Source organism: Neofelis nebulosa, chromosome 10, assembly GCF_028018385.1.
Source record: "Neofelis nebulosa isolate mNeoNeb1 chromosome 10, mNeoNeb1.pri, whole genome shotgun sequence".
Classification (NCBI taxonomy): domain Eukaryota; kingdom Metazoa; phylum Chordata; class Mammalia; order Carnivora; family Felidae; genus Neofelis; species Neofelis nebulosa.
Genome location: NC_080791.1, coordinates 67,190,611 through 67,215,719, shown reverse-complemented (window position 1 = coordinate 67,215,719; position 25,109 = coordinate 67,190,611). Strand labels below are relative to the sequence as shown.

At 44.4% G+C, this 25,109-nt stretch overlaps 1 protein-coding gene and 1 long non-coding RNA gene across 16 annotated transcripts in view; one reads left to right on the top strand and one right to left on the bottom strand.

The window, feature by feature from the left end:
* LOC131487471 (uncharacterized) overlaps positions 1 to 25,109 on the bottom strand; it is a 200,054-nt gene that overhangs the window by 72,855 nt on the left and 102,090 nt on the right. For all 3 annotated transcript variants that reach the window (XR_009249751.1, XR_009249753.1, XR_009249752.1), the window contains one exon: positions 20,284 to 20,429. This is a non-coding gene — a long non-coding RNA (uncharacterized LOC131487471). The remainder of the gene's footprint in view (positions 1 to 20,283; positions 20,430 to 25,109) is intronic.
* Positions 1 to 25,109, top strand: part of IRAG1 (inositol 1,4,5-triphosphate receptor associated 1) — a 121,805-nt gene that overhangs the window by 37,854 nt on the left and 58,842 nt on the right. For 8 of the 13 annotated variants that reach the window (XM_058688219.1, XM_058688213.1, XM_058688210.1 and 5 more), the window contains exons 1-2: positions 6,861 to 7,073; positions 24,313 to 24,413. In XM_058688219.1, the coding sequence (XP_058544202.1) occupies positions 6,876 to 7,073; positions 24,313 to 24,413 (299 nt within the window). In that variant the 5' untranslated portion in view covers positions 6,861 to 6,875. Of the gene's footprint in view, positions 1 to 1,121; positions 1,156 to 6,860; positions 7,074 to 24,312; positions 24,414 to 25,109 lie in introns of those variants that run through there. The other 5 variants (XM_058688215.1, XM_058688221.1, XM_058688220.1 and 2 more) reach the window with 2 other exon arrangements.

Genomic DNA, 25,109 nt, shown 5'->3' with positions numbered 1-25,109 from the left:
CTATGTGCCTCATCTTGCTTGTATTTCCTAATTTAATCCTTACAAAACCCTAAAAGGGTCTCCATTTTACAGATGAAGAAACAGAGGTCAGAGGAGACTAATCCAGCAAGGAAAAGGCAGAAGGGAATTAGAACCCAATCTGCCAAGTTCCAAAGCCCTCTTGCAACATCCCAAGGTTGGGAAGCAGGATGGTGTTCTCCTGAAGTGAGCCTCACTCAGGCTTGCCTGTGGGATCCAGGACACAGCTCTGCAGTTGGCCAGGCCCAGGGACCCACAGAAGTGCCTCTCAGCAGTTTGAGCTGATCTCTGATGCCCCAGATTTCCCAAGTATGTCTAGGACTGCCCTGGGGTGAGAGCAGGGACCAGGGAACACCCTTTCTCTCCCATGAGAGTGACCACAACAAGGATACATTTTCTTATCATTTACCAAAAGCAAGCCCTTCAAAATTAGAGGCAGAAAGCTGACGTCTGTAGCAGAATCTGAGGAATAGGGGTTCTGGGACCTTCTCTGACTATCTCTCACCCATAAGTATGGCTTTGATTAAGTCCTTGCCCCTATCTGGGCCTGTAAGATGGGATCAGGAGACAGGACTGGCTGATCTCCAGTGGCCCTCCCTGTCATCCTCTGAATTTGCAGAGGGACTGAGAGACATGCATGTGCAGTCACCCCAAACAATTCCCTTCATCAAATTCTTCATCTAGAGATAGACCAGTGGTATTAATAGCAACCTAATCTCTTTCAAATTCTTTGTGTTGCTAAAATGAAAGCAAAAATTCAAAGCTGGAAGAACAAAAAACTCCCTTCTGAGAATTCTGAGTCACTCCAGAAAGGTCAGTGGAGTTTGGGTTAACCCGTTTTTTCCCAGAAGGGCCTCTGGCTCTTCCCTGGACACCCAAAGATTAACAGAGAAAATGTGAGAGCTGCTCAGCTTGTAGATTTGTGCTCCTGGGACACTGTGATTAAGAGAGAGGCTTGGTTTCTTCTGGGCTGGTCGCAAAGCTTTGGGAGAGGCATCCATGGAGCCATAGTAAGAGGCCACAGCTTGCCAAGACCACCACCCATGAGCCAGTGGGCTTGACAAGCTGGGGACTGGGGAGTCAGACAGACCAGTGGCTGGCTTCTGGCACTGCTGTTCATGGGTTTACTGACTTTGGGTAAGTCTTCAGGGCCCCGTTTTCCTCATTTGTAAAATGGAACAAATCATAATGTTAATAGTAATGGAACTTCTGTGGTTTCTGTAAAGGCTCTTGCTAAATCATGATTCCTGATGATGCTTGCAGGGACATGGGCAGCCCCTCTCACTGGCTGAGGGGTACAGGATGGAGGTATTCTGCCAGCTGTGGATGGGCATGCTATGTTTGTATGGCCACTCTGTCAGAGCAGTGCTCTCCTGCCATCTCCCCATAACCCATGGGGTCCTACAGTGGCTTTTCTAGGGGCAGAGGCTGTGCAGTTAATGTAACAAGGGTGAGACTTCCTGGGGTGAAAAGTTCAAAGGACAAACTAATGGACAGGTGTATGAATGGAAAAGTCAGAAGGAGTGTGGGTGAATGGATGGCCTGACAGACAGATGGATGGGGGGAATGGGTGGATTTGTCATCCTACAGTGGGGGTCTGCAACCTCTAACTGTGAGCCCACACTTTTGCCCTCATAAGACCTCTGGTCTGATGAGCAGCTGCTTGCCCTGCCCTGCCCCACCACTGGTGGCCCTGCTGGGAACGCACACTCCAATTCTCTGTAGGGCAGCTTCCTACGCTGGGTTCTGCTGCACTTCAGCAGAACTCCCAGCTAAGGAGGAGAGAGACGATGGGCTTTGGGGTCAGACTAGTTGCATTACAATCCTCGGCCTGACGCTTATTAGCTGTGGGATCTCGAACAAGTTACTGAACCCCTCTAATCCTTTGTTCCTTAATATGTAAAATGGAAATAATAAAACCCATCTCACAGGTTTTAGGCAAGATAGCACTTGAAATGCACCTAGCATGGTAATCAACACTCAGTAGGCAAACTAGAAATATCTAATGAATGAGAGAATGAAGGAAAGTATGCCAGTTTGCTTTCTTTCATGAGCATGGCCAGGGGCAGATAAAAATATTTAAATATGGATTAGACACTTCTGGCCTTTTCAATTCCACAAATGATTAGATAGTTATCCCAGCAGAGGCTTAGATAATTGGCACCAGGTACAAAGGTTACTGGACCCAATTAAGTTGTTTCCCTTCTTTGTACCTAAGTTTCCCTTCCTGTAAAATGGGCCAAGCTATATACTTAAGTACTGGCTGGGAACAGAATGAGTAGAATCCAAAGAATTGACTGGCTCTTGACAATGACCTACCTAACCCTTTACAGACTAGGCTAAAAAAGTAGTTAGAAGGGCCCTGAAAATGGGTTAAAGAAGGAGCAGCTCAGAGACTAAACATAACTAAATGCTTTTTCCTTTTATGGGTCGGTGCTCTAGATCACCATTTCCTGCAGATTATATCCTTAACTTTGCTGTGATGGATGTAAGGTCTGTGTGCCCACAAGCTCCAGCAGAACCCAGATGTCACCCTGGGGGAGGGACTCTGCTTTTACCTTGCTATTTTAAGCAGTAAGTTTATAATAATGGATGGGAGAGAAAGCGAACAGGGCAGGAGCAGCGTGGGAATGGCCTCAGCAGGCAGGGTTGCTGGGGCTCCCCCTGAGGACCTCGGGGTTCTGTCTTGTCAAGTGTGGGGCCACAGCCAGCCTCCACTCTGCTTTGTCCTGCTGCAGCTGACATCTCTTAGTGCTTGTCTGACTTAATTTGTTTTTGTTTTGCTTTGTTGTCTGATCCAGGGACTGACTTAAGGTCTTTCTTGAGGAGGAGAAGAGGGAGGAAAGAAAATGGAGGGTCAGAAAATGAGATTTTTTTTATGTGACTTTGGGATACCATGATCTCATAATCCTATGGGATGGGACTCCCAGGATTTCAGGGACTCCTAGAGTTGAAAATGGCCCCTGAAGTGGGAATCCTGTGACCATTGGCCCAGGCTTTGCTGGAACTCTCCCAGGAATGGGGAGTTCATTACCTTAAAGAGTAGCCTGTTTCATCTTAGGTGGTTCCAACCACTAGAAAGGTTTCCCTTGCCTTGATTTGACCTTTATTTCATTCACTGGCCATGCATTTATCCTATGGGGACAAAAGAACTACAGGAATGATTTTCAAAAATCTGAGAAGCAATTTTATTTTTCCCTGCATTGTCTCTTCTCCAGGCTAAAGGTCTTTAGTTCTTTAAAGACAAACTCTTGTTTCCTGCATACTGCTTCCTGTTTTCTGAACATGCCCCGATTTGTCTGAATCCTTCTTACTTACAGAGTGCAATACACTTTGTGTAGATTAAGGCAAAGAGGAAAGTAGAACTGTCACCTCACATGGTTTGGGAACTACATTACTATTAAGACAGGCTGGACTTACACATAAATAATACATCACTTAAGGGGGTTCTTGGGAAGTGCAGCCAACTTACTTGGTAGAATTGGGTTTGTGGATATCTTTTGCTACTGTCAACACCTGTTACCATATACTTTGCCCAGCACCACTGATGTCACTGCTGTTGAAGTCCAAGTAAAAGTGATAGAAATTAATCATGGAGCAGACCTTTGGGTAAATCTGATGCTCATTTGATCCATAAACTGACTATTTAGAATGGGAGACACAGCATGCTCTGGTCCTATAGCTCTCATTCTCAAGAGCCAGGTTTAGTATGTCTAGTAGGGTTTCTCCCTTCTTGTCTCACCTTTCCCTCTACCTATTCTGTTCAGAGAAATTCCCCTCACCATTTCAGTATTCATGACTCAGTTCAAATACCATTTCTAACATGGAATCTAGGCTAAAACTATATCTCACCTGTCCCAATTTCCATAGTTTAGGGATCCTTTCCTGGGATCCTAAACTTGTCATTTTCGAAGTCCTAACAGTTATACTGTTTTCCTACAGCCTCCCACTACTGTACTCCTTGAGGGCCAAGACCACATCTTTATCATCTTTAAGTCACCAGCACATAGTACAGGACCTGGTAGAGTATGCATAAAGTCAGTGTGGTGAATGAATGAATAATTCAGTTCATGGATCCCCTACTTGAGATGAAACTGCTTGAGTTGACCAGCAGAAGTAACCCCAACTGTTTCAGAGCTGAATGGGATTACCTTTCCACCATACAGACTGACAAAAGTCAAGATGGTGGTCACATTGACCAACCCTATGGCTAAAGTTCTCTAGTTCTTTAAATAAAACCAATAAGCATTTTTCGATAAAAAAAAAATTCTAGTTAGCCGTGATGAGTCAGACTCCTTGCCTTCCTTGGGGAGCTCATTCAAAGGCATGTGTGTTGGGGTGGGGGGAATCTGTCAGAGTTGTGGCTGAGGTCAGATCTGACCCTGCCTGCAGCCCTCTGGCTTCAGGCCCTCAGGAGAGCCTTTCCTATGGGACCTGATGAATATCTAGTATCATGGGAGGTGGTGGGGCTTTCTGACTTCCTCCTGCAGCCTCCTTCAGTCAGCACCTTGGGCCTAGGACATAGTAGGTACTCAGTAAATGACAATATCCTTTGTTTCTCCTTTGTGTGTTCTAGTAACCCCTGAGCTGTGGCTGAGGGCAAGGTCTGCATCTGGTGGTTTTCATTTGTGCATCAGCAAAGCAGCAACTTCAGGGAAACTCTGAAGTTATTGAACCAGGCTGGTTTCTGGTTCTGAAGTTCCCTGAAGGCTTCTCCCACCCCATTAAGAGAAGGGGACCTGGAGGAGCTGAGGAAGAGGCCAGGTAGAGGCCTTTGGACTCTGGCTGAGCTTCCTGGACTTCAGACTTCTATGCAGATGGCTTCTGTGAGCACCTACTCTGTGCTGGGTGCTCTATCTCATTTCAGACTTAGAACATTCCTGCATGGGAGACATTCTTATCTCTGTTCCTCTGACAAGGAAAGTGAGGCTCAGAAGTGAAGCCAACATAGGGGCATCTGGATGGCTCAGTCATTTGAATATCCTACCCTTGATTTTGGCTCATGTCATGATCCCAGGGTTGTGGGATCGAGCCCTGTGTCCAGCTCCATGCTGAGTGTGGAGTCTGTTTAAGATTCTCTCTCTCTCTCTCTCTCTCTCTCTCTCTCTGTCTGTCTTTCTTTCAGGGCATCTGGGTGGCTCAGTAGGTTAAGTGTCCAACTCATGGTTTCAGGTCATGATCTCACAGTTTCGTGAGTTTGAGCCCCACATCGGGCTCTGCACTGGCAGCATGGAGCCTGCTTGGGATTCTCTCTCTCCTCCTCTCTCCCTGCCCCTCTCCCCCCAAAGTAAATTTTGAAAAAAAAAAAGATTCTCTCTTTCTCTCTGCCTCTGCTCCTCTCCCCTGTTTGTGTTCTCTCTCTCTTTAAAAATTAAAAAAAAAAAAAAAAGTGAAGCCAACATTTAAGGCCACACAGCCAGTGAGTGGCAGAGTGGGGACTCAAATCCAGGTATCAGGTTCCAAGGCTTGTGTTCTTTCTACCTTACTATCCTGCCTCTCCATATTGAGACCTGACATTACTGACCTTTTCTAAGAGGAAGCAGAGGAGCCAGGCCCATTGGCTCCAGTCTATTGGAGAGATCATTCATGGTCCTAGGCCTCTTGAATGGTGAGAAACACAAAAGAATAATTAGTAGTTATAAGTACCAGTAGTTAGTAGTTATAAGTTAGTACAGTGGTTACAAATTCATAGTTATAAGTAAACCCAAGTCAAACTGAATAAAACACTAAGAAATTTAATTGCTTGTGCAGCTGGCTAGTCCAGAAAGAGTTCAGTTTTCAGGTGAATTTGATCAGGGATCCAGCTTCTTTTTTATGCAAGAGTCTTAGCTCTACCACCTCCTGAGTGTCTGTCAGTTTTATCCTCAGTCTGGACTTCCAAATAGAAACAAAATGGCATCAATAGCACCAGGTCTTACATCTGCACACTCTACCACCCAGAGCAAGTTCAAGCACCTGGATCCCAGAACACTGTAATGTGCTCATTGGCTTACACCAGATCTATTTTCTATCCCTAAGCCAATCACTGTGGTGGGATAAATAAGATTATGCTGACTGGGCCAATCCTAGCTGGGTCTCAAGGTTGCTAGACCATGAGATGGGATAAGTCTGGCTTGTGGCGAAACAATTAAAGGTTGCTCAGGATTGGCGCTGCACAAAGTACACAAGATGCACCCTGGCTGAGCCTCCAGAATTGCAGGCCTGGTGAGGGCTGTCCTCAAGTGAGACAGCCCCATACTGAGGATCAGAAAAGCTGTTGAAGGAAATGAAGTCAGCCATGGGGTAGAAAGTCAGGGAACATCATCTCCTCCTCTTCCTCAACCCAGACAAGGAAGGTTGTGTGGTATAGTAAAAAGAGTCCTGGCTTAAAATCAGGAAGATCTGGATTCAAATTGTTGGTTCTTTGTGTGATTCTGGCAAATGGCTGACATTCCATGATGCTGTTCTCTCTTCTATAAAATGTGAATATTAATGCCTGCATCAGAGGTCATCATGAGGATTAAATTAGGTGATGTTGTAAATGTTTCTAGGATAGTGCCTGGCACTTAGTAGGTGCTCAATAAATGGTACATAAGTACAGGTCTGGTCCCAGTGGAGCGTCCTCCATTAGCTATGGTTTTGAGGAGTTTGAAGCACTTTTTTCCCTTCTGGGATAGCTGTGTTTACTGTAAGGACCAAATTAGTTGCAAAATCTCTAAGGTCATCTCTAACTTTGTAAACAGAGCAAATGAACAGGAGGAAATGCAATTCCAAATGCCCTCTCCTGGCCTAGTCCAAACTTTGCTGTTGATACAAACCCAACCAAGCTTTTTCTGCGGCTCATGGCTCCTAGAAATGGAACCCAACTTGGGTCAGGGATGGGAGTGGATTTGACTTGTCCTTTTGGCGTCTCCTCAGCCTGCGGAGCCCAGGCCTCTTGGAGCATCTTTGGGGCTGACGCCGCGGAGGTTCCGGGCACACGGGGCCACTCCTGCCAGGAGGCTGCCATGCCCCACATTCCCGAGGACGAGGAGCCCCCTGGAGAGCCACAGGCAGCCCAGAGCCCCGCCGGCCAAGTAAGTGCCCCCTCCTTGCCTGCAGCTAGCCTGGCCGGGGCCAAGTCAAGGGTCCTGAGCTGGGGCCACATTGCCTGGCCTGGCCTGGCCAGAGGGTCTGCTTACAGCCTGTGCAGGCTGCAGTGGGCACCTGGGGAAGGTGTGTGGCTGCAACACTGAGGAATAAATACCCAGAGTTCGTTTGAATTGGCTGAGGCCCCCATAGATGAACCTAGATGTTCATCTCCTAGATGAACCTCCTAGGCTGTGTCTGACTGAGGTTTCCTGGGAGGTCCAGCCACCCTAACTCTGCAGGCACCCTCCTAGAATGGAGAAAGACTTGGAGGAGAACTGTCAGCACAGGGGGCCTCATCATGTCACGGGTGTGATCACCAGAAAAAGACCACCTAAACTGAGTCCACTTAAAATGAAGACCAAAACTTCACAGTAAATAGTGAAAATGATTTTCAGTAAAATTGTATTGTAAGAAAGAGAAATGATGACAATAAATTAAAGGGTCTCATTGAGATTGTTTCGTACAAACAAAATTATGAAAATAAATTATTTTTAGTTATACATATAACAAAGTATAGATTATATGCTACTTTTTTAGAAGGAACAAAGAATTGGGGTGCCTGGGTAGCTCAGTCGGTTTAACCACTCTCGTGGTTCGTGAGTTCGAGCTCTACGTCAGGCTCTGTGCTGACAGCTCACAGCTCAGAGCCTAAAGTCTGCTTTGGATTCTGTGTCTCCCTCTCTCTCTGCCCCTCCCCAACTCACGCTCTCCATCTTTCTCTCTGTCTCTTAAAAATGAATACACGTTAAAAAGAAGTATAAAACAGAAGGAATAAAGAATTAATTGTGTCGATTTTGGCATTGGTATATTTATTCTTTATACCAACAGGATGAACCACATCCTTCACATTTTACTTTACAACACCTCTGTTAAGAGATTGTTTAAAATTTAAGGGCTTCATTCATTTTCCCAAGGACTTCTATCAATCCTTCAATATGCAAATCATTTTCTCATAAAGAACCTATCTTGCCTCATCATGATTTTTTCTTTGTTAACTGCTCTAGCTCCATCTGCTCTCTGCTGGTCCAAGATGTTGCATGTGAAGTGTTCCAACACTGTCTTCTTTGATTTCATGAACTTTGCACTTGGTTTGCCCTTGTACCACCCACATTATATCTGACGGTTGCCTGAACTGACCTCAGCCAGAAGGGACAGACATTTGTTAAGTGAGGGAAGAGAATGGATGAGTGAGCATTAATTTGGTAAGCAGGCAGACTCCATGAACATTTTCATGTCAGGATGACATTTGTTTTTTTGCACATGATAACTGTGGGAACTCAGATAATAAATACTTAGAAAAGAATGGCTTCTTGTATCTCCCTATCCCAAACTCATGGGATTGAGATGTTGCAGAACTTGGCAGACTTGGGGAGCCCTTGAATTTCTAAATGGCAGTGAGCCAAGCCCCCATGCATTTGACCACAGGCAGCTGGCTCAGGGTTTTATTGAACCTCCCTCCCAGGAATGTCGTGGGCTTGGTGAGTGCTGCTGGTCAGTTACTTTCCATGGCTCCAGATTGCTCCTCTGCTCCTTTATGGGTGATGTCTGGTCTTCCCCAAACTGAGTGCTCTGCTGCCGTACCTTTCCAACTGCTACTCCTAACCAAGTGTGGAAAATTCCCTTAAAACACTGGTAATAGTGGGCTATAAGGTTTAGCCACCAAAAAAATTTGTTAATCTCCTAAAGTCTGAAGATTAAAGAAGGGAATGACAGCATAAAGGAAAACATCTACATCTGGAATCAAATGTGACTATTCCCTTTTCTCAGTCATGACTTTCCCAAGTTCTGTCCCCTTAGCGTCCCTTCTCCCTAGTCCTGGGCTCCTTCTTGCCATGGCCATTCTTGACCCCTTCCACTATACTAACATTGATCATGTGCTTAAGCCAGATTCTGATGCAATCTGGCTCCCAGATCCCAGCCAGCTCCTCCAAACAGCTGTCATGCCATGCTCCCCAAGAATATCAGTGTTCCTTAAAAAATTAAAACATTGTCAGGGTGCCTGGATGGCTCAGTTGGTTAAGTGTCTGACTTTGGCTCAGGTCATGATCCCACCGTTCATGAGTTTGAGCCCCGAGTCAGGCTCTGTGCTGATGGCTCAGAGCCTGGAGCCTGCCTCGGATTCTGTGCCTCCCTCTCTCTCTGCTCCTCCCCTGCTCATGCTCCATCTCTCTGTGTCTCTCAAAAATAAATAAACACTGAAATTTTTTTTTTAAATTAAAAGATTGCCAAAGCTGCAACTCCACCATTAGTGAAGAGATCCTTTCACAGTGAGTTTAGTTCATCTTTAGCTCATTGTCTCACCTCTCTAAATAAAAGCCTTTAAGCCTTCTCCTCAGGAGATGTAAGACAAGACAGCACAAAAGTCTGCTGGCCCTTCTGACCATCATGACTTCAAACCACACATAGGTGCAGCTCCATTGGGTTAGAGGTGAGTGTGAGTTTCTAGTCGCAGCCAAGCAGGGGGAGGGTTCCATGAACTAATCACACAGTTGAGGGGCAGAGAGGACTAGCTGAATAGCAGGAGCTCCAAATTCCAGGTCTCTACAAGTTCACTCTCCTTGTGACCTTGTACCAGAACCAGACTTCTGTAACATGAGGTGGTGGGCCCCCATGGTCTCTGAAGGTGTATCAAATGCTGTGTTTCTATCTCTGTACTTGTGGGAAGTCTGTTTGTGGTACCAATAGCCTCTGCATTGCTGGAGCCAGCAGGAGAAGGACCCATGAGGACTTCAGGTGAGCTGGACTCAGGATGCCCAGGTCCTATAATGGAGGATCATTAGCACATAGTTTAAGAATATGGACTCTGGTGTCAGACCAAGCTGGGCTCCTACACATCACAGTCAGAAGACCTTGTATGAATCTGTTAACTTTCCTGTGCCTCTGGTTCCTCATCTCTTCCCCAGGGCAAGTATCAGTGGCTGCCTCCTAGATTCTGGTCAGCCCAGTCCTTGAGTACCTTCTTTGGCCTGAGGGACCATGTGGCTGGGGCAGATTAGACCCCAGACTGAGGCTACATCAGATTTAGTATTCTTTTATTCTCTGCCCTTACTGAGAGGCACTAGGCCTCCCTGATTCTCCAGAGGCCCATGGGCATCGTCAGTGCAGAGCACCTCCCTCTTTGCACCCATCAGACAACCTACATTGGGCTTCTCAGGCAGCCACAGCCTCAAGGGAGGATCAGGCCTTGTGAGCAGGGCTAGAGCCTCCAGGGGCTAGAGCCCAAGTCCCTGGGAGCAGCGGAAGCCAGGCAGCCAGGAAAGCAGGGTTGGCCAGGAGTATTTGGCTGAAATTCCCAGTACCGTGTGAATTCCCACTCTGTGAAGCAGGCAAAGAATCAGAGCATCCTTCTGAGTTTACAGTTCCCCCGGGTCCAGCCCTACTTCTGGTTCCTCAAGCCCCAGCCCCCATTTCCCATCACTGACACGAGCACTAGCTGAGGACTTCTCACACAAAAACACAAAAGCTGTAGGCCTAGATCCTGTTTTTCTTTCTGTGCGCGCGCGCGCGCGCACACACACACACACACACACACACACACATTTTCTCTCTCTCTCTCTCTTTCTCTCTCTCTCTCTCTCTCACACACACACACACACACAGACACACACACATTTACTCTCTCTCTCTCTCTCACACACATGGACACACACACACACACACACACACACACACACACATCTTTGAGGTCCCTAATCAGAAACTGTAATCAAAACCTGCAAAGAAATAAAGCTTCTGGACAATGCACTCTATGAGGTTGTGTCCTGAATGTGTTTTCTGGGTTAGCCCTTGAACAGGGAGGGGCTCAAAGGAATGAGCTTGTAGCCAAGAGGTTCTGGCGGGAATAAAAGCTGTCAGGACACAAGCCTGGAAACTTGAGGGACCACAGAATGACAGATCATCAGAGCTAAGAGCTAGACGTGACACTAGATCTTATCTAAGACCCTCCCAGGCAAGCAAAGTTCTGCATAGCGTGAACCCCCAGTTACCTGGAAGCTTGTTAAACCCGGATTCCTTTGCCAACCTAGGCCTGTTGAACCAGAGTCTTCTGGGGTGGGTCTGGGGAGTTTGCAGGAGTAGTTCCATAGTTGAGCTCCCCACCTCACAAGGAAGTCTGCTGTGGTTGGCCAGCTCTACTTGCTGGTCAAGCTGGAACTTGCCTCCCTGTGACTATACCTCAGTCCTGTCCTCCACACCTGCCTATAGTGGTGTGAAAACCTACAGATGCAGGAAGGCAGTTTCTGCATCTTCCCAGAGTTGCCTTTCCTCTATTTCTCCAGGCTTTGCTCTCAGAGTCTACCCAGACCCCTCCTCTGGGCACATACCAACCTGTCTCCCCCTAATCAGGGGCACCAGACCTGGCCCCAGGTCCCAGAGGCAGCAAGACCAGGACATTAATCATTTCCTGGCCTGTGATCAGCAGCCACATTAAAAACCTCACTCATTAGAACAGCATGGCTTCCTCAGAAGTGCCTTGCAAAGATGAGGGTGCAAAGAGGCTCATGTTAGCTCTAACAGCCCAATTTTCACTGGCTCTACTTTCCACCTGGACAACCCTTATCCTCTTCCAGGGGCTTCTGGAAGCCCCCAGGCATAGGCCAACGTGAGCTCATAAGCTCATAAGACCTCACATCTTTCACATCACCTGTTCCAGTATCCCCCTCCCACCACCCCCGATTCTCACCCCCATCTCCATTGTCCACAAAACCACTTAATAATAATACCAGACACTATTTTACTGTATTGACTTATTTAACTTTCAGTCAACTTTATGAGGTAGATATTATCATCTCTATTTTACTGCTGAGGAAACTGAGGCACAGAGAAGTTAAGTATCTTCTTCCAAGATCATATAGCTCATAAGTAGCAGTCCCAAGATTTGAACCCAGGCAGCCTGGCCCCAGAGTGCATGCTCTTAGTCTTTCTCCTGCACTAAATACTAATGGCTTTGCCTTGGGGGCCCTCTGTGAGAACTCTTGGTGCCTGGTTAAAGGGAACATTGTCCTGCATTTCCAAAGCCCTTGTCTGGGACAACCAACCAGGGCCTCTGCAAATACGCTGCCATGCACACTCCAATGCACCACAGCTTGTGGTGCTTGGACTTAATTCTGCTTGCCATCTTCTCAGATGCCTGAGCCCGTGGGGCCAGGAAATACAGTTCCGTGTCACACATCCTGCTGAGACACTATGCTGCCTATGCTTCTTCATTCTTTTTCAGCCATCAGACAATAAAACAGCCCACCTTGATGCACACTGACTCCTAGAAACACAGACCACCATGCTATTCCTGGCTCATGCAACACATGGAGTCACTCTACACCTCCCAGTGTGCCTACTTTGTACTGCACTTTCTGATCCTCTAGACAAACTGATGCTTAACTCTGTTATACGGCAGCATCCTGTTGACTTAAGATCACCTCAGCACTCAAGTACCCACTGGCATCCCTGCTCCCACTTCCAATTTTTTATGAACTGAAAATTAGGTTGGAATGTGTTCTGGCCCTCACAGCAAAGGATCTGCTTGTGGAGCTCCTAAAACCTCTGACCATGAAGCTGCTGGGCCTCCTCTTTTGGCTCACAATTGGAGATCATGGTGGCTGCTGCCATGACAAATCTGGACTTCCTGTTTGTGTCAGCATAGTGAGAGACCCATCCTGGCTTTTCAGTGGGCTGGCCCAGAGTGGAGCCTGTTCAGCTGCCCTTTCAGAAAAGTACCATGCAGGCTTTCCCAAGCAGCCAGGGAGTTCTGGAAGGCACAGGAAATGCTTCCATTTCATTGGGACACAACATGTAAGTAGTGTGGCAATGTGGAAAGAGCTGGGCTGCACAACCCTGAGCGGGACCCTGGGTGAGTTACTCATTTTGCCTCAATTTCCTTATCTGTAAGCCAAGCCTTACAGTAATAGCTGCTAACAACAACAAACCTTTAAGGAACCTTTACTATGTTCCAGGTACTGTGCTAGGTTTGTTGTATACTTTATCTCATTTAATTTTCAAAATATCTCTGTGGGGTAGGTACTATTGTTATTCCCATTTAGAGATAAAGACTTCAAGCATAGAAAAGTAATGTGTTCTTGCTAATACAGTCATTGAGCCTAAGGTCAAACCCCAGGCAGCTTGACTTTAATTACCAGAATAATCTATATAAAGTGCCATGCAAGGTTCTCAGCTCATAACAGGTGCTCAGTCCCTAATGCAGCACAAAACAGTTTTTGAAAAGTTTTTACATATATTACTGCAATTGATGCCCTAACCTCACTGTGAGGACAGTGATCAACATCCCCAGGGAACTGAAAGTTCAGAGCAGTTAGGTATTATATCCAAATGCAGGAAAAGAAACTAAACATGGGGCTCAGTTCTAGGCTAAACTCTTTACATTCATTATCTCAGATAGCCTTCATAATGCTCTATAAGTTAGCAATGACTATACCTAGTTTATAGATTAGGAAACTAAGGCTTGGAAGGTTAAGTCATTTGTCCAAAGGACATAACAAGCAGCAAGACCTGGATTCCACTGCCTCATGGCTGTAAGCGGAGGAAATGGGGCTAGAATTATTTTTTTCTTCTTCTTAGTCCAGAAAACACCCCACTTTAACTGCAACAGAGTTTGAGCACACAGGAAAGGGTAACTCTTCTCTTACACATGATAGATACCCAATAAATATGGAATCATGTTGAATTTACTCAATATAGTTGACCCTTGAACAGTGCAGGAGTTAGAGGCACCAACCCCATGCACAGCTGAAAATACATGTATAACTTTTGACTCTCCAAAAACTTAACTACTGATAGACTGCTGTGGACTGGAAGCCTTCCTGGTAACATAATCAGTCATTAAGACATATTTTGTATGTTATATGTATTATATACTGTATTCTTACAATAAAGTTAGCTAGAAAAACGGAAGTGTTATTAAGAAAATCATAAGGAAGAGAGAATACTTTTACAGTACGATACTATTAAAAAAAATCCACCAGTGCTGTTCTGACCCACGTTGTTCAAGAGTTAACTGTAAATGTTTATTGAATTCATTCAACAAATGTTTATTGAGCACTAAATAACCAAGACCCCACTCTCAGAGACTTCACCTCCTTGTGGAATTACAATTGAATGACAATTCCTTTCTGATCTGATTTGCTTTGTGTTCCCTTACAAGCTTCTCTGGTCAGGAATTGGGGGATCCTTGGTCTATGCTGTCCTTGGGAATATCTAGAGCTTAACAACATCCTTTACCATTTAAGGTAGATTGCCAGCTTTTCTCTTCATTTTACCCTCCCTTGGCTGTTCAGGACCTGTCTTCACTAGCCAGGAGACTGGGGTTCTCTCTACCTCCCTGGAGACCCTTCGGGAAATGTGTGCCTAAGAAAAAGCAGGCAGTGTTCTGGAAGTGTTGATTGTTATAGGAGGTCAGAAGTGTATATTAAAATTATTTTGCTTTAGCTCCTACAGTGAGCAAAGAAGTAGCCTATCATTTTTTGTTTCTCTAATTCCTGTCAGACTGCATATAAATTACTTAGGATAGGGGCTGTGTCTTTTGTATGTTTATCTCCAACTCTCAGCATAGGCTCTAATATGTGGTGGGAACTCAAGGTGGGATTGATGGATGGACAGATGAGCAGGTGAATGAGCAGGTGGATGGATGGATGGATGTACGGATAGGTGGATGGATAGGTGGATGGATGGATGGATGTTTTTGTGAAAGGTTGGGTGGATAATTGGCTGGCTGAATGATTAAATGCCTGAATTGAAGGGAGGAAGAAATGAAGGGAGAAACAGGAGGAAAATGAGGGAGGAGAAAAGGATAGAAGATGATAATGAATGAATGCCTGGCTGGGTGATAGATACACTCTCCACTGAGTATGACTAATAGACATTGCATGTACTTCCACACTCCTGATGTTTTTTGGCATGAGAGTGAAAACAGTGATGAAGAAGGTAGGATAATCTAGTGGTTGTTGATCCTTGGCTTCTAGGAATAGAGTGGACAATGGTAGGAAAGAGTATCCAGGGGCGCCTGGGTGGCTCAGTTGGTTAAGCGGCTGACTTCGGCTCAGGTCATGATTTCACAGTCCGTGAGTTTGAGCCCCGCGTTGGGCTCTGTGCTGACAGCTCAGAGCTTGGAGCCTGTTTCAGATTCTGTGTCTCCCTCTCTCTGACCCTCCCCCGTTCATGCTCTGTCTCTTTCTGTCTCAAAAATAAATAAACGTTAAAAAAAAAAAAACATTAAAAAAAAAAGAGTATCCACCAAAGGCAAGCAGGCCCTGGGTACACAGTGGGATCCACAGGGTGGGCACTGAGGAGCTTTAGGGGAGCCAGGAACTGGTACTCAGTTCTTGGCAGGGAGGAGCCCAATATCCAGCAGACTTCAGCAGAGGCATTTCTGCTCTCTCCCATGCTCTTAGGACTTGCTGCTAGAATAATAATTTTCTCCCAAGTCCCCAGAGTCCTTTTATCCTATCACAAGAGCACCAATTCCTCTTTGTGGCCAGGGCCCCTCTCTACAGAGACAGTCCGTGTTTGCCCTCCATGTGATGAGAAAGGGACCTAAGGATACAGCCACCACAAGGCCCAACCTCTACTACCATTCTCACCAATATCATCACTATTAATATTGCTTTATCTTGTCTAATCCTTCAAACAAGGCTGGAAAATGGGGATTATTAGCCCACATAATGTTTGAGAATATGAAACTCAGAAAAGTTAAGTAAAGTGCCCAAGGTCATCCAGGTGGGATTTCCACTAGGGCTCCCCAACTGCATTACCCTACACTGGCTTCCAGTTGGGTCCTTCTCTCCCAGGCAATCTGCCCAGGGCCCAAGTGCAGGAGCTGAACTCCCCACTCCCACCAGGGCTGGGACTGGGGCTGTTTCTTAGAGCTTCCTACCCAGGCCTAGTCATGTGATGTTGGGGAAGGGAAGATAATATTCCCGTCTATGACACAGGCCTATATTTATCTCTGCATACAAGCAGTTAGGAAACTGTTGCGCATTCCTGGGAATTTATGAGTGAAATAAACATTTAAATGTTTCTATAAGGTTTATTTAAGGAGAACAAAATGTGACCTGCTGGCTTATTATAGGGTGAGCTTGTGGGGAGACAGCCTGGGCCTCCATGCTTGGCTGATTTCAGGGAAGGGAAATGGACCCTTGGTGAGACTGGGCCTGTGGAAAGGTAAGGGGGTGCCCCTGCCATCTTTCCTCCAACTACGTGTTCAAATTTGTGCTGGCTGGAGGGCCTCCTGAAGGAAAGTGTTTGTGAAGGCGGGAGCAGCCTGGAAGAATAACAGGAGTGTCAGAGTGTCATGCACACACTGGGAACCACGAGAGGTGAGACCAAAGACCAGGAGAAACAACTATAAGAGTAGCATGGTGAAGTGGGAAGGCCAACAGGCCCAATATTTAGTCCTTTCCACTATTTGCCAGCTGCACAGCCCTGGACAAGTCCTTTCTTTCACTGGTAAAGTGGGGGCTGATGGGGAAAAAGCAGGGAGAAAGGAAATGCATCCATTGTCTACTCCATGCTCAGGGCCTTCACTTTCCTCTTTATGATTCTATGGCATTAGGAGGCATTACCATCCGCAATTTGTAGATGGATATCCTGAGATTCAGTGGCAGAATTGCTGGGAGGATGAAGTGAGGAAACACACCAGAAGTGTCTGGGATCGGGCCTCGCACTTAGAAGTCCAAGAAAGTGTCACTCCCTTCTACCTACATTTGTTCCTTTGTTGTTCATGTCTGTAACCTTGCAAAGGACATCTCTACATGGTCTCAGAGGCAGATGGTAAGAGAGGGAGTGGAGCCAAGTGAAGGTGGTCTTGGAGGTGGGCTTCTCTGGGAGTCACTGATTACAAGACCACTTGGGCTTTTGTGGTCAGATAGATGCCCAGGGAAGATGCTCTATGGCTCCATGACCAGAAGAGTGAGGCCCTCCTAATTTAACTCCAAATGATTGATCAGACTCAAAACTAAGAACAACAATCTCTTCAAAACCAAACTCCAAAGTAATTGATTCAGCCCCAAAGTTAACAATAACAGAATATAACATCTGACACTTACTGAGCATTTGCTAAGTGCCAGGTGCTTTCCATCTGGAGCTGCAGATTTAGCAAATGAAAATATAGCTATGTCCATACAATTTTGGAACACACTTATACTAAAAAATTATTTGTTGTTTATTTGAAGTTCAAATATAACTGGACATCCTGTATTTTAGCTGGCAATCTTATTTCCATATCAATCTGTTTAATTTTTGTAACTACCCTGTGGGATAGTTATTTGACAGATGAGGTAACCAAGGAACAGAGAGGCGAGGTAACTTGCTCAAGGTCACACAGCTAGTAAGTGAGAACCTGTACTATGGATGAATTACTGTGGTTCCCAACCTCAAGGCCCTTGAAGTCCTGAAGCCAGTAACTTCACTGGCAAGCTCCATATTTGGACATGCTGCACCACAAGCTTTCTTGAGGGCCTGTCTTATGTTTAGCAGCTCAGGTTGGGAGCAGGGTTGAGTATTCACACTCATCACACACACTACAACCTGGCAGAATTCACTCCAGAGGGTCTCTGGAATCTTCCCCCACTTTCCTGGATTCCTGTCTCTTCAGTGACTACTGAACTGAAACAGCCCACAGGAGACTGAATGTTCCCCACAAAAACAGTTTTTCACAGAGCTTGTTCATCCATTCTATGTACTGATTAGGGAAAGAACACTTTGATTTTATTATTGTATATTTTGCACGCACTGAAAAGAGAGAGTGAGGAGCATTCCAGGACATTCCATCAGGGGATTAGAGGATTTCTCCCTGATTGCTTTGTGCCTCCTGGTTTTTAAGCTGCTTTGAATTGCATGTGTTTGTGGTTACATGCTTGGCACTTGCCACCTATGGCTTGTTTCTGCCTTTCTATGAGCATGTCTGCCCCTACCCTCCTCTGACTGAGGGTGCATACAACCTCGTGCATGACAGCCACCTTAGGAGAGCTTTGCTGCAAGTTGTCTTCAGCCAGGAGGCAGAGAAAACTTCCACCAGAAGGCAGCTCCTTAGTGCGTTGCAGACATTTACCTCGCAGGTCAACAGTAAGGGCACCAGGCCCTGGGCACTACCTGGGGTGGGGGTGAGGGGTGCTTTCACCCACTCCTCATCCCATTGTGCTAACTGAGAAGCACTTCAGAGGTCTGCCTATTCCACTTTTCTCTTCCTGTGCTCTAGCATAGACTGTAGCACATGATAGGCATTCGGTAAGTTTGCTGGAGAGAATAAAGCATAACAATGTGTGGATGTTTATACACTGACTTCTTAGACTAGAAGGCTTTTGAAAACTTCAGCGAGCCAACCATAAAAAGAAAGGCTAGACAATCTGTACAGTAAGTAATTGGATAGAGCTGGAGGAGTAAGTTGAGGAGGGAGGGAAAGGAAGAGAGGCTTTTCATGGGGAGTGAAAAGTCAAAGGGCAGAGGAGAGGTGAGGATGGTTAAGCATTATCTCCTTCCATGTCCTTTGAGAGCTGAGAGTGAAGAATGAGGCTCTTTTTGTATTATTTTTGTCTGCTGAATAATTCTTTAAAGCAATCTTTCTCAGAGCCTGGGCCAAATGGATCACAGATTCATTTGGTTTCAGGTCAAATAGTTTAACTTCAGAGTCAAACCATGGATGGTTAGGAGAAGCATGCATTTCTCCTTATCTGCTAGGGATGTTTGTATTTATCAAGTTGTCTCCCCATTTTTATAGCCTCATGTTTTTATATCTTAGATTTTATTGCTGGTTATTTCAAATTGCTTTGGGAAATAGGTAGTGTGTCAATAAAATAAAATAAATAAATGAATTGTATTCTACTTACTTAGCAGAGTGAAGGTATTAGACTCTTGGAAATGGGTATATATTATAATCCCCACAGCACTACACAAGGTTTTTTTCAGGATGTAACATGAAGAAAGTAATGTTTGGCTCTCCCACCCCTTTTATGTAGACTTACCTCATCCTCATTAATGTCTGCTGGGAATTCATAAAAGCCCATCCCAAGAGATGGCAGAAACCATATGATATAATGAGCATGAAAATAATATTTTAGCCAAAGTGCATTTCTTCCTGTTCACCAGAGGATTCTTACAAGAAAGAAATTCTCTATATATGAAAATCATGAAAAAGGTAATTTTTAGAGCACAAACTGTTGCAGTTGAAATAAACTCCACCCAGGGAAAGAATTTCAAACATACCATAAGAAAAATCAGCGTTTCAATTGGAATTCCCATGGTAGCAGTCACCCATTGGACTGTATGGAAAGAAATCCCACCAAGACGATGTGGGAGTTACACAAAATGAAATATATTATACAGCTTAGTGCTTAGACTTAACCATATTGTGTTGTATACCTAAAAGTTTTCTAACGGGGTAGATCTTATAAGCATTCTTATCACAACAGCAACAACATTAACAATAATAAATAAATAAGAAGGCAAAAGGAAGAAATGTTGAGAAGTGATAGATAGACTTATGGCATAAATTGTGATAAGAGTTTCATAAGTGTATACTTATCTCTAAACTCATCAAGGTATATACATAAAATATGGATAGCTTTTTATATGTCAATCATACCTTAATAAAGTGGTTTAAAAAAAAAGGTGTCATGAGTCAAGGAGGCTTTAAGCACAAACCTCCTGTGTTTCAGAAAACCTTGGTTTTCAGGTTAAGAATCATGTGCCACAGGGGCAGTAACTTGGATGCTTTCAGGCAGGGCCAGTCAGGGAGTACAAATGATTGAAGCAAGCTACAGAAGCAGACCAACAGTTAATCTGCAGAAATGCAGACCCAAGATGGCTTGGTCTCTTGGTTTTTCAGGAAAAGCAGGAAATCCAGACCTTTATGGGAATTCTTCCAATTATAAATGTTGACAACTAATATAAAAATTTATAAACATTATTTAGCAAATGGCCCTCCAGGTTTCTAATTTGTACCTCAGAGAATAGCTAATTCTTTCATTGAGATCCAAGAAACCACAACAAGAAACCCTGGTAATGACATGAAGAAAAGCCTCTGGAAAAACTTCAGCCCTTCTTTCTGCTCACTGGAGGATCCATCCCCTTTCCGCCCTTTTTACTGGCTCTCCCATTTAGCTTGGCAACTGCCCCTGGTCCTGTCTGCTCCAGTTTCAGCCCATGACCTACCATTTTGATTCCCCTTTTTGACCTCAGCAGCTCTTCTGGATGCTGTTCCACTGTGTGTCATCAGGTCCCACATCATGACCCAAGATCCTCCTGCTTCCTTTCTGGCCCCTTGGAAGGCCCCAGCTTCTCTGCCTCTTGCTGGCCTCCTACCAGGGGACAAAAGGTGGGGAGAACTGAATACAGCCATTGTTCATTTTATGATAATCATGATCAATAGATATTTGTAGACCATATGACACTTATCAAAGTGCATACACATTCATCATTTCATTTTATTCACATAAACTTCTGAGACAGAACAGGCCTTTAACCATTTTATAGTTATGGGAATTGACAGGGTAACAAGAGGACAAAGCAAGTAACCAGCTCATCACTAGCCCATCAAGCTTATACTATCTATAGAAGGAGCTATTGCTTTTTTGGGGAAACTTCTTGAGCATGTCTTACAAGAGTCTTTGACAGAATTATGGATACCTGTGTTCTCGGAGGGACTGGAGTTCTAGAGTTGTGAGGATAGGTTGGCCAGTCTTGGTTCCAGTAACAAGCATCATACTAACTCCCTGTCACTGTACGTTGGCCAAATGGAGAGTAACACAGCTCCAATTTACTGGAAGCTTCTCAAAATTCCTAAGCGGTAGATGGATACTATAATAACAGGGCTTCTTCCATCATCTCAACCAATGTGCATCATGATGATCCATGAATGGATCTGCTGTCAACATTTCTATGTTTTCTCTTTGGGTGGTCAAGTGATTCCCAAACCTGACCTTCAGTGTTCTCCATGTGTGAAACCACAAAAATCAAACTCACTGGAATAACACCCAATGTCCTTCAGAAGCTGGCTCATCCTTTTATTCTATTTCCATTATTTGCCTCTAAATTAGGTTCCTGCATCCAAGTCCAGTGTGTGTGTTTGTGTTGTAGTCTTCCCCCTACAAATAAGCAATTATTTGACACCAGCAGGGTGTCAAGGAATTCAACTAAATTCTGACACTACCTACCTGGAGACAGAATCAGAACCACAGGTAAAGAACTCAGTCCTACAAGACTGCCCTCACTTCAGACACCAATCACAAGTTCAGGTTGTCACCTGTGCTTCTGATAGACTGGTTAGAAATCAGAGGTTCCCATGATCCTCTCCTCAGGTTTGACAATTTGCTAGAGTGACTCACAGAACTCAGGAAAACCCATTTACTCACTAGATTAATGATTTATTACAAAGTATATTAAAGGATACAAATCAACAGTCAGATGAAGAGATACACAAGGTGAGATTCTGAATAAAGGAGCTTCTGTCCTCATGGAGCTTGGGATGTAGCATAGTGGCATGTGGAAATGTTCTGGTTTCCCAACATGGAAACTGTCTGAACCTCCTCCTTTTAGAGGCTTCATTATGCAGGCATGATTGATTAACTCATTGGCCATCGGGGATAGATTCAACCTCTAGCCCCTCTCCCATCCCCAGAAATCAGGGGGCGGGACTGAAAGTTCCCACCCTCTATTCATAGTTGTTTCCCTGGCAACCAACTTCCGTGCATAGATGTCTTGCAAAAGTCACCTTCATTAACATAAACTCAGCTGTGGTGAAAAGGGCTTGTTATAAATAAAAGACACCCATTTCACCTTTATGGCTCTGAAGGGAGTTCAGAACTGAGGACAAATATTATAAGATACCAAATAGTATAAGAAGAGATTTTTCCATTGCTCTTATTGCTCAGGAAATTCCAAGGGTCTTGGGAGCCGTGAGCTAGAAACTGTGGATGAAGACCAAATATATATGAGAAATATACTTTGGTCATCTGAATGACTATATATATATATATTTTTTTTCTTATAAACCACAATATTGCAGTTCCATTCTTGACTTTTCTATCTTACATACCCCATAATCCACACTCCAGTTACACTGATAAATCCCTGATGCCCAGTTATGTCTTTTACTAATGCTGTTCCCTTTGCCCAAAACCTCTTCCCTACTATCTTTGTCTTACAAGCTCCCATCCATCCCTCAAAACCTAGCTCAAATGTCCTCTCTTCTGGAGAGTCTTCAACTCCCCTGATGAGTTTTCCTTCTTTTCCTTTGAACTTTCACAGAATGTGGTCCATTTCTTTTCAGCTTAAATTTATTATAAGTATTCATTACTTCTCTGTATCCCTTGCTTGTGAGGTCTTGAGGGTCTTTGTTTTTCAAGCTGTTCCTGGCACATGATGGATAACTAAAGTGTCTTTGTTGAAGGAGAGAGAAAAGTTATATGACAGTAATAAAACTATTTATTGAAAACGCCAGTCATGTGCTAGGTGCTTTTTCAGCATTATTTTTAAAACTTACATCAACCTTGTGAGTTAGATTTTATGATCATGGGGTATAGAGAGGTTAAATAACTTGCTCAAGGACACACAGCTAGTGGATGGTGAGCATAAATTTGAGCACAGGTCTGTATGATTCTTCCAATAGGCAATACTGTTTTCTACTCCTCCTATCTAGCCAAAGTCCCTGCCCAAACTTTCCTTCCATGTGCTCAGAGATTCTGAGTGCTTCCACCTCCTCCAATCCCTGCACCTCTCTCCAGCTGAAGAGTTCTTGGAACACAGGGATCTGGCATTCCCTGGCCTGACTCTGAGACAACTCTCTATCTCGTCCAGTCTTTATGTTTGAAGCCAAGGGAGGGGAGGAGATACAAATGAAAATGGGAAGTGCTGGTTTCACTAAAAATTGTGGGATTTAAGAAGTACAGATAGCACCATATGGAACCCACTTAACAACAAGTAATAATGAGAAAAGGAGAGAAGGCCTCCCCACCAACCTTGCAAAGAGTCAATACGTATACACTAAGGGCTCAAGAACACAGCTCAGCCCTGGGTCTGTGAGGGCAGCCCCCAGGCAATGGATTCAGGAGGGCCATTAGCTCCAGAAGGACACAGTCCTCAAAGTGGCAATGGCGACCCACTGCTCTGAAGCTCCAGGAAGCCACACCAACAGTGGGAGGTGGTGTAATGTGACATGCTTAAGAGTGTTGGGAGACAGGTCTTGGCAGGGACTGTGTGGTGTTCACAGAGAGCCCTGGCAGCACACATCAGTAAGGGGGTTGGGGATCAGGGAAGAAGAGAAGGAAAACGATAAGGGTACATATGAGAGGACCCCTAGAGAGATGCCCAGACATAACTGGGAATGATTCTGAGATGGAAATACAGCAACAGTAGGTGGCAAAAGAACCAGAGAGACACTGTGTGTTACTGTTATCTAGTCCTATTTTTATCCCCAGTACACTTAGGTGTGGGAAAGTGCAAGTTGACATGCATCTTTATGGACCTTATTGTATACCCTATAGTGCTTTATTCGATTCACTTATTCACTCATTCAACCAATATTTATTATAGTCCAGATATGGTATTACCATTCACACAACCATCACAGTGTAACCGTATACTGATTTCACTACAGCCTCACCAACCCAGAATGGAATAACTCTCATGTTTACTGTTAGTAGTTTTATTTAATGGTTTTGAAATACCTAAAAAATCTAAGTACTGGCTAATAACTTTTGTCCTAATTTCAGAAATGTGTAATTAGATAAACATTTTTCAAGGTTATACAAATTAAATGTCACAAATTAAATTATCAAAATGTCACAATTATCCCAATATGGGCTCTCAGTGAATATCGGGAATGTGTGGATGCATCCTTCCCCAGTCTGGCTGGCTGCAGCCTAAGGCCTCTGCACCATTCTTTTTCTAGATTCTTAGTGAGGACTAACCAGGGGTGGCTTAGAGGTTCCCAAAACTTGGTGCATGAAAAGTAGAACATGTTAAAGCTCAGTGAATTCTTGCTGGGGAATGAAGGAGAAATGGCGTTTTTACTTTCTTGCTTTCCTTTTTTCCCCTCTTGAATAATCCAAATAAACTGCATTCAACCTTTATCAAGATGGTTCTGAGTGTCATAATACTGGAATAAATGCTCTAGCTCCACCTCCTGGGAGCTTCCATCATCCTAAGTCTAACTCCATCTGTGTTTTTGTTCTGAACCACCAGGGCCCTCACACTGCAGAAATATCCTGCAGTCCACCTACCATCATCCTGACTGGGGAGGCCAGTTCACCAGAAGGAGAAACTGATAAAAACCTAGTCAACAGGTACATTCCATGTGCCTAATCTTTGTGCTGTATAGAACAATATTCCCTACAATATGAGGATTAAACAGATAAATAGATAGATAGATAGATAGATAGATAGATCTTCTTCATTGATCATTTTATTGATGAAATACAATCAAGCACTTTTTCCAAATGTGAGAAAGAGCTTGGGATTTTTTCCATTATCTCCCCCACCCCCAAATTATTTTTCTTCTCCTGGATCTGGCTCTTTGCACTTTAAGAAAAGCACAAATCATGCAGGCAGTTTTGTATAATAACTGCCCAGATATTTACAAACAGACCTGAGAGATATGAGTCTTTCACTGGAGAATGCTGCCCCTGGCCAAAGTGTGTCCTGTGTGGAAGATGAGCCAAGGACATTGGCTCATATGCACAGGGATGTCACTGCCTCAGTTTGGCACAGCACTAGTACATGCATTGGTTTAACTGGAATAAGATTGTGTAAGTATAGTTTTCAAAAAGCTACAAAGATCATTCTCATACAGATATATAGTGAGCATGTGTCAAAGATTTCTTGAACTCATTGACAAGGGAACCATGAGGATAACAAAGCCAGTTCAAAAGAGGATATAAGAGATGGAAATATGTATATAATCAGTGAGGAGGAAAAGAATGCTGGAATAAGATCGCTAAGTTAGACATAAAATAGGTTAATATTCCACAAGACAATGAAAC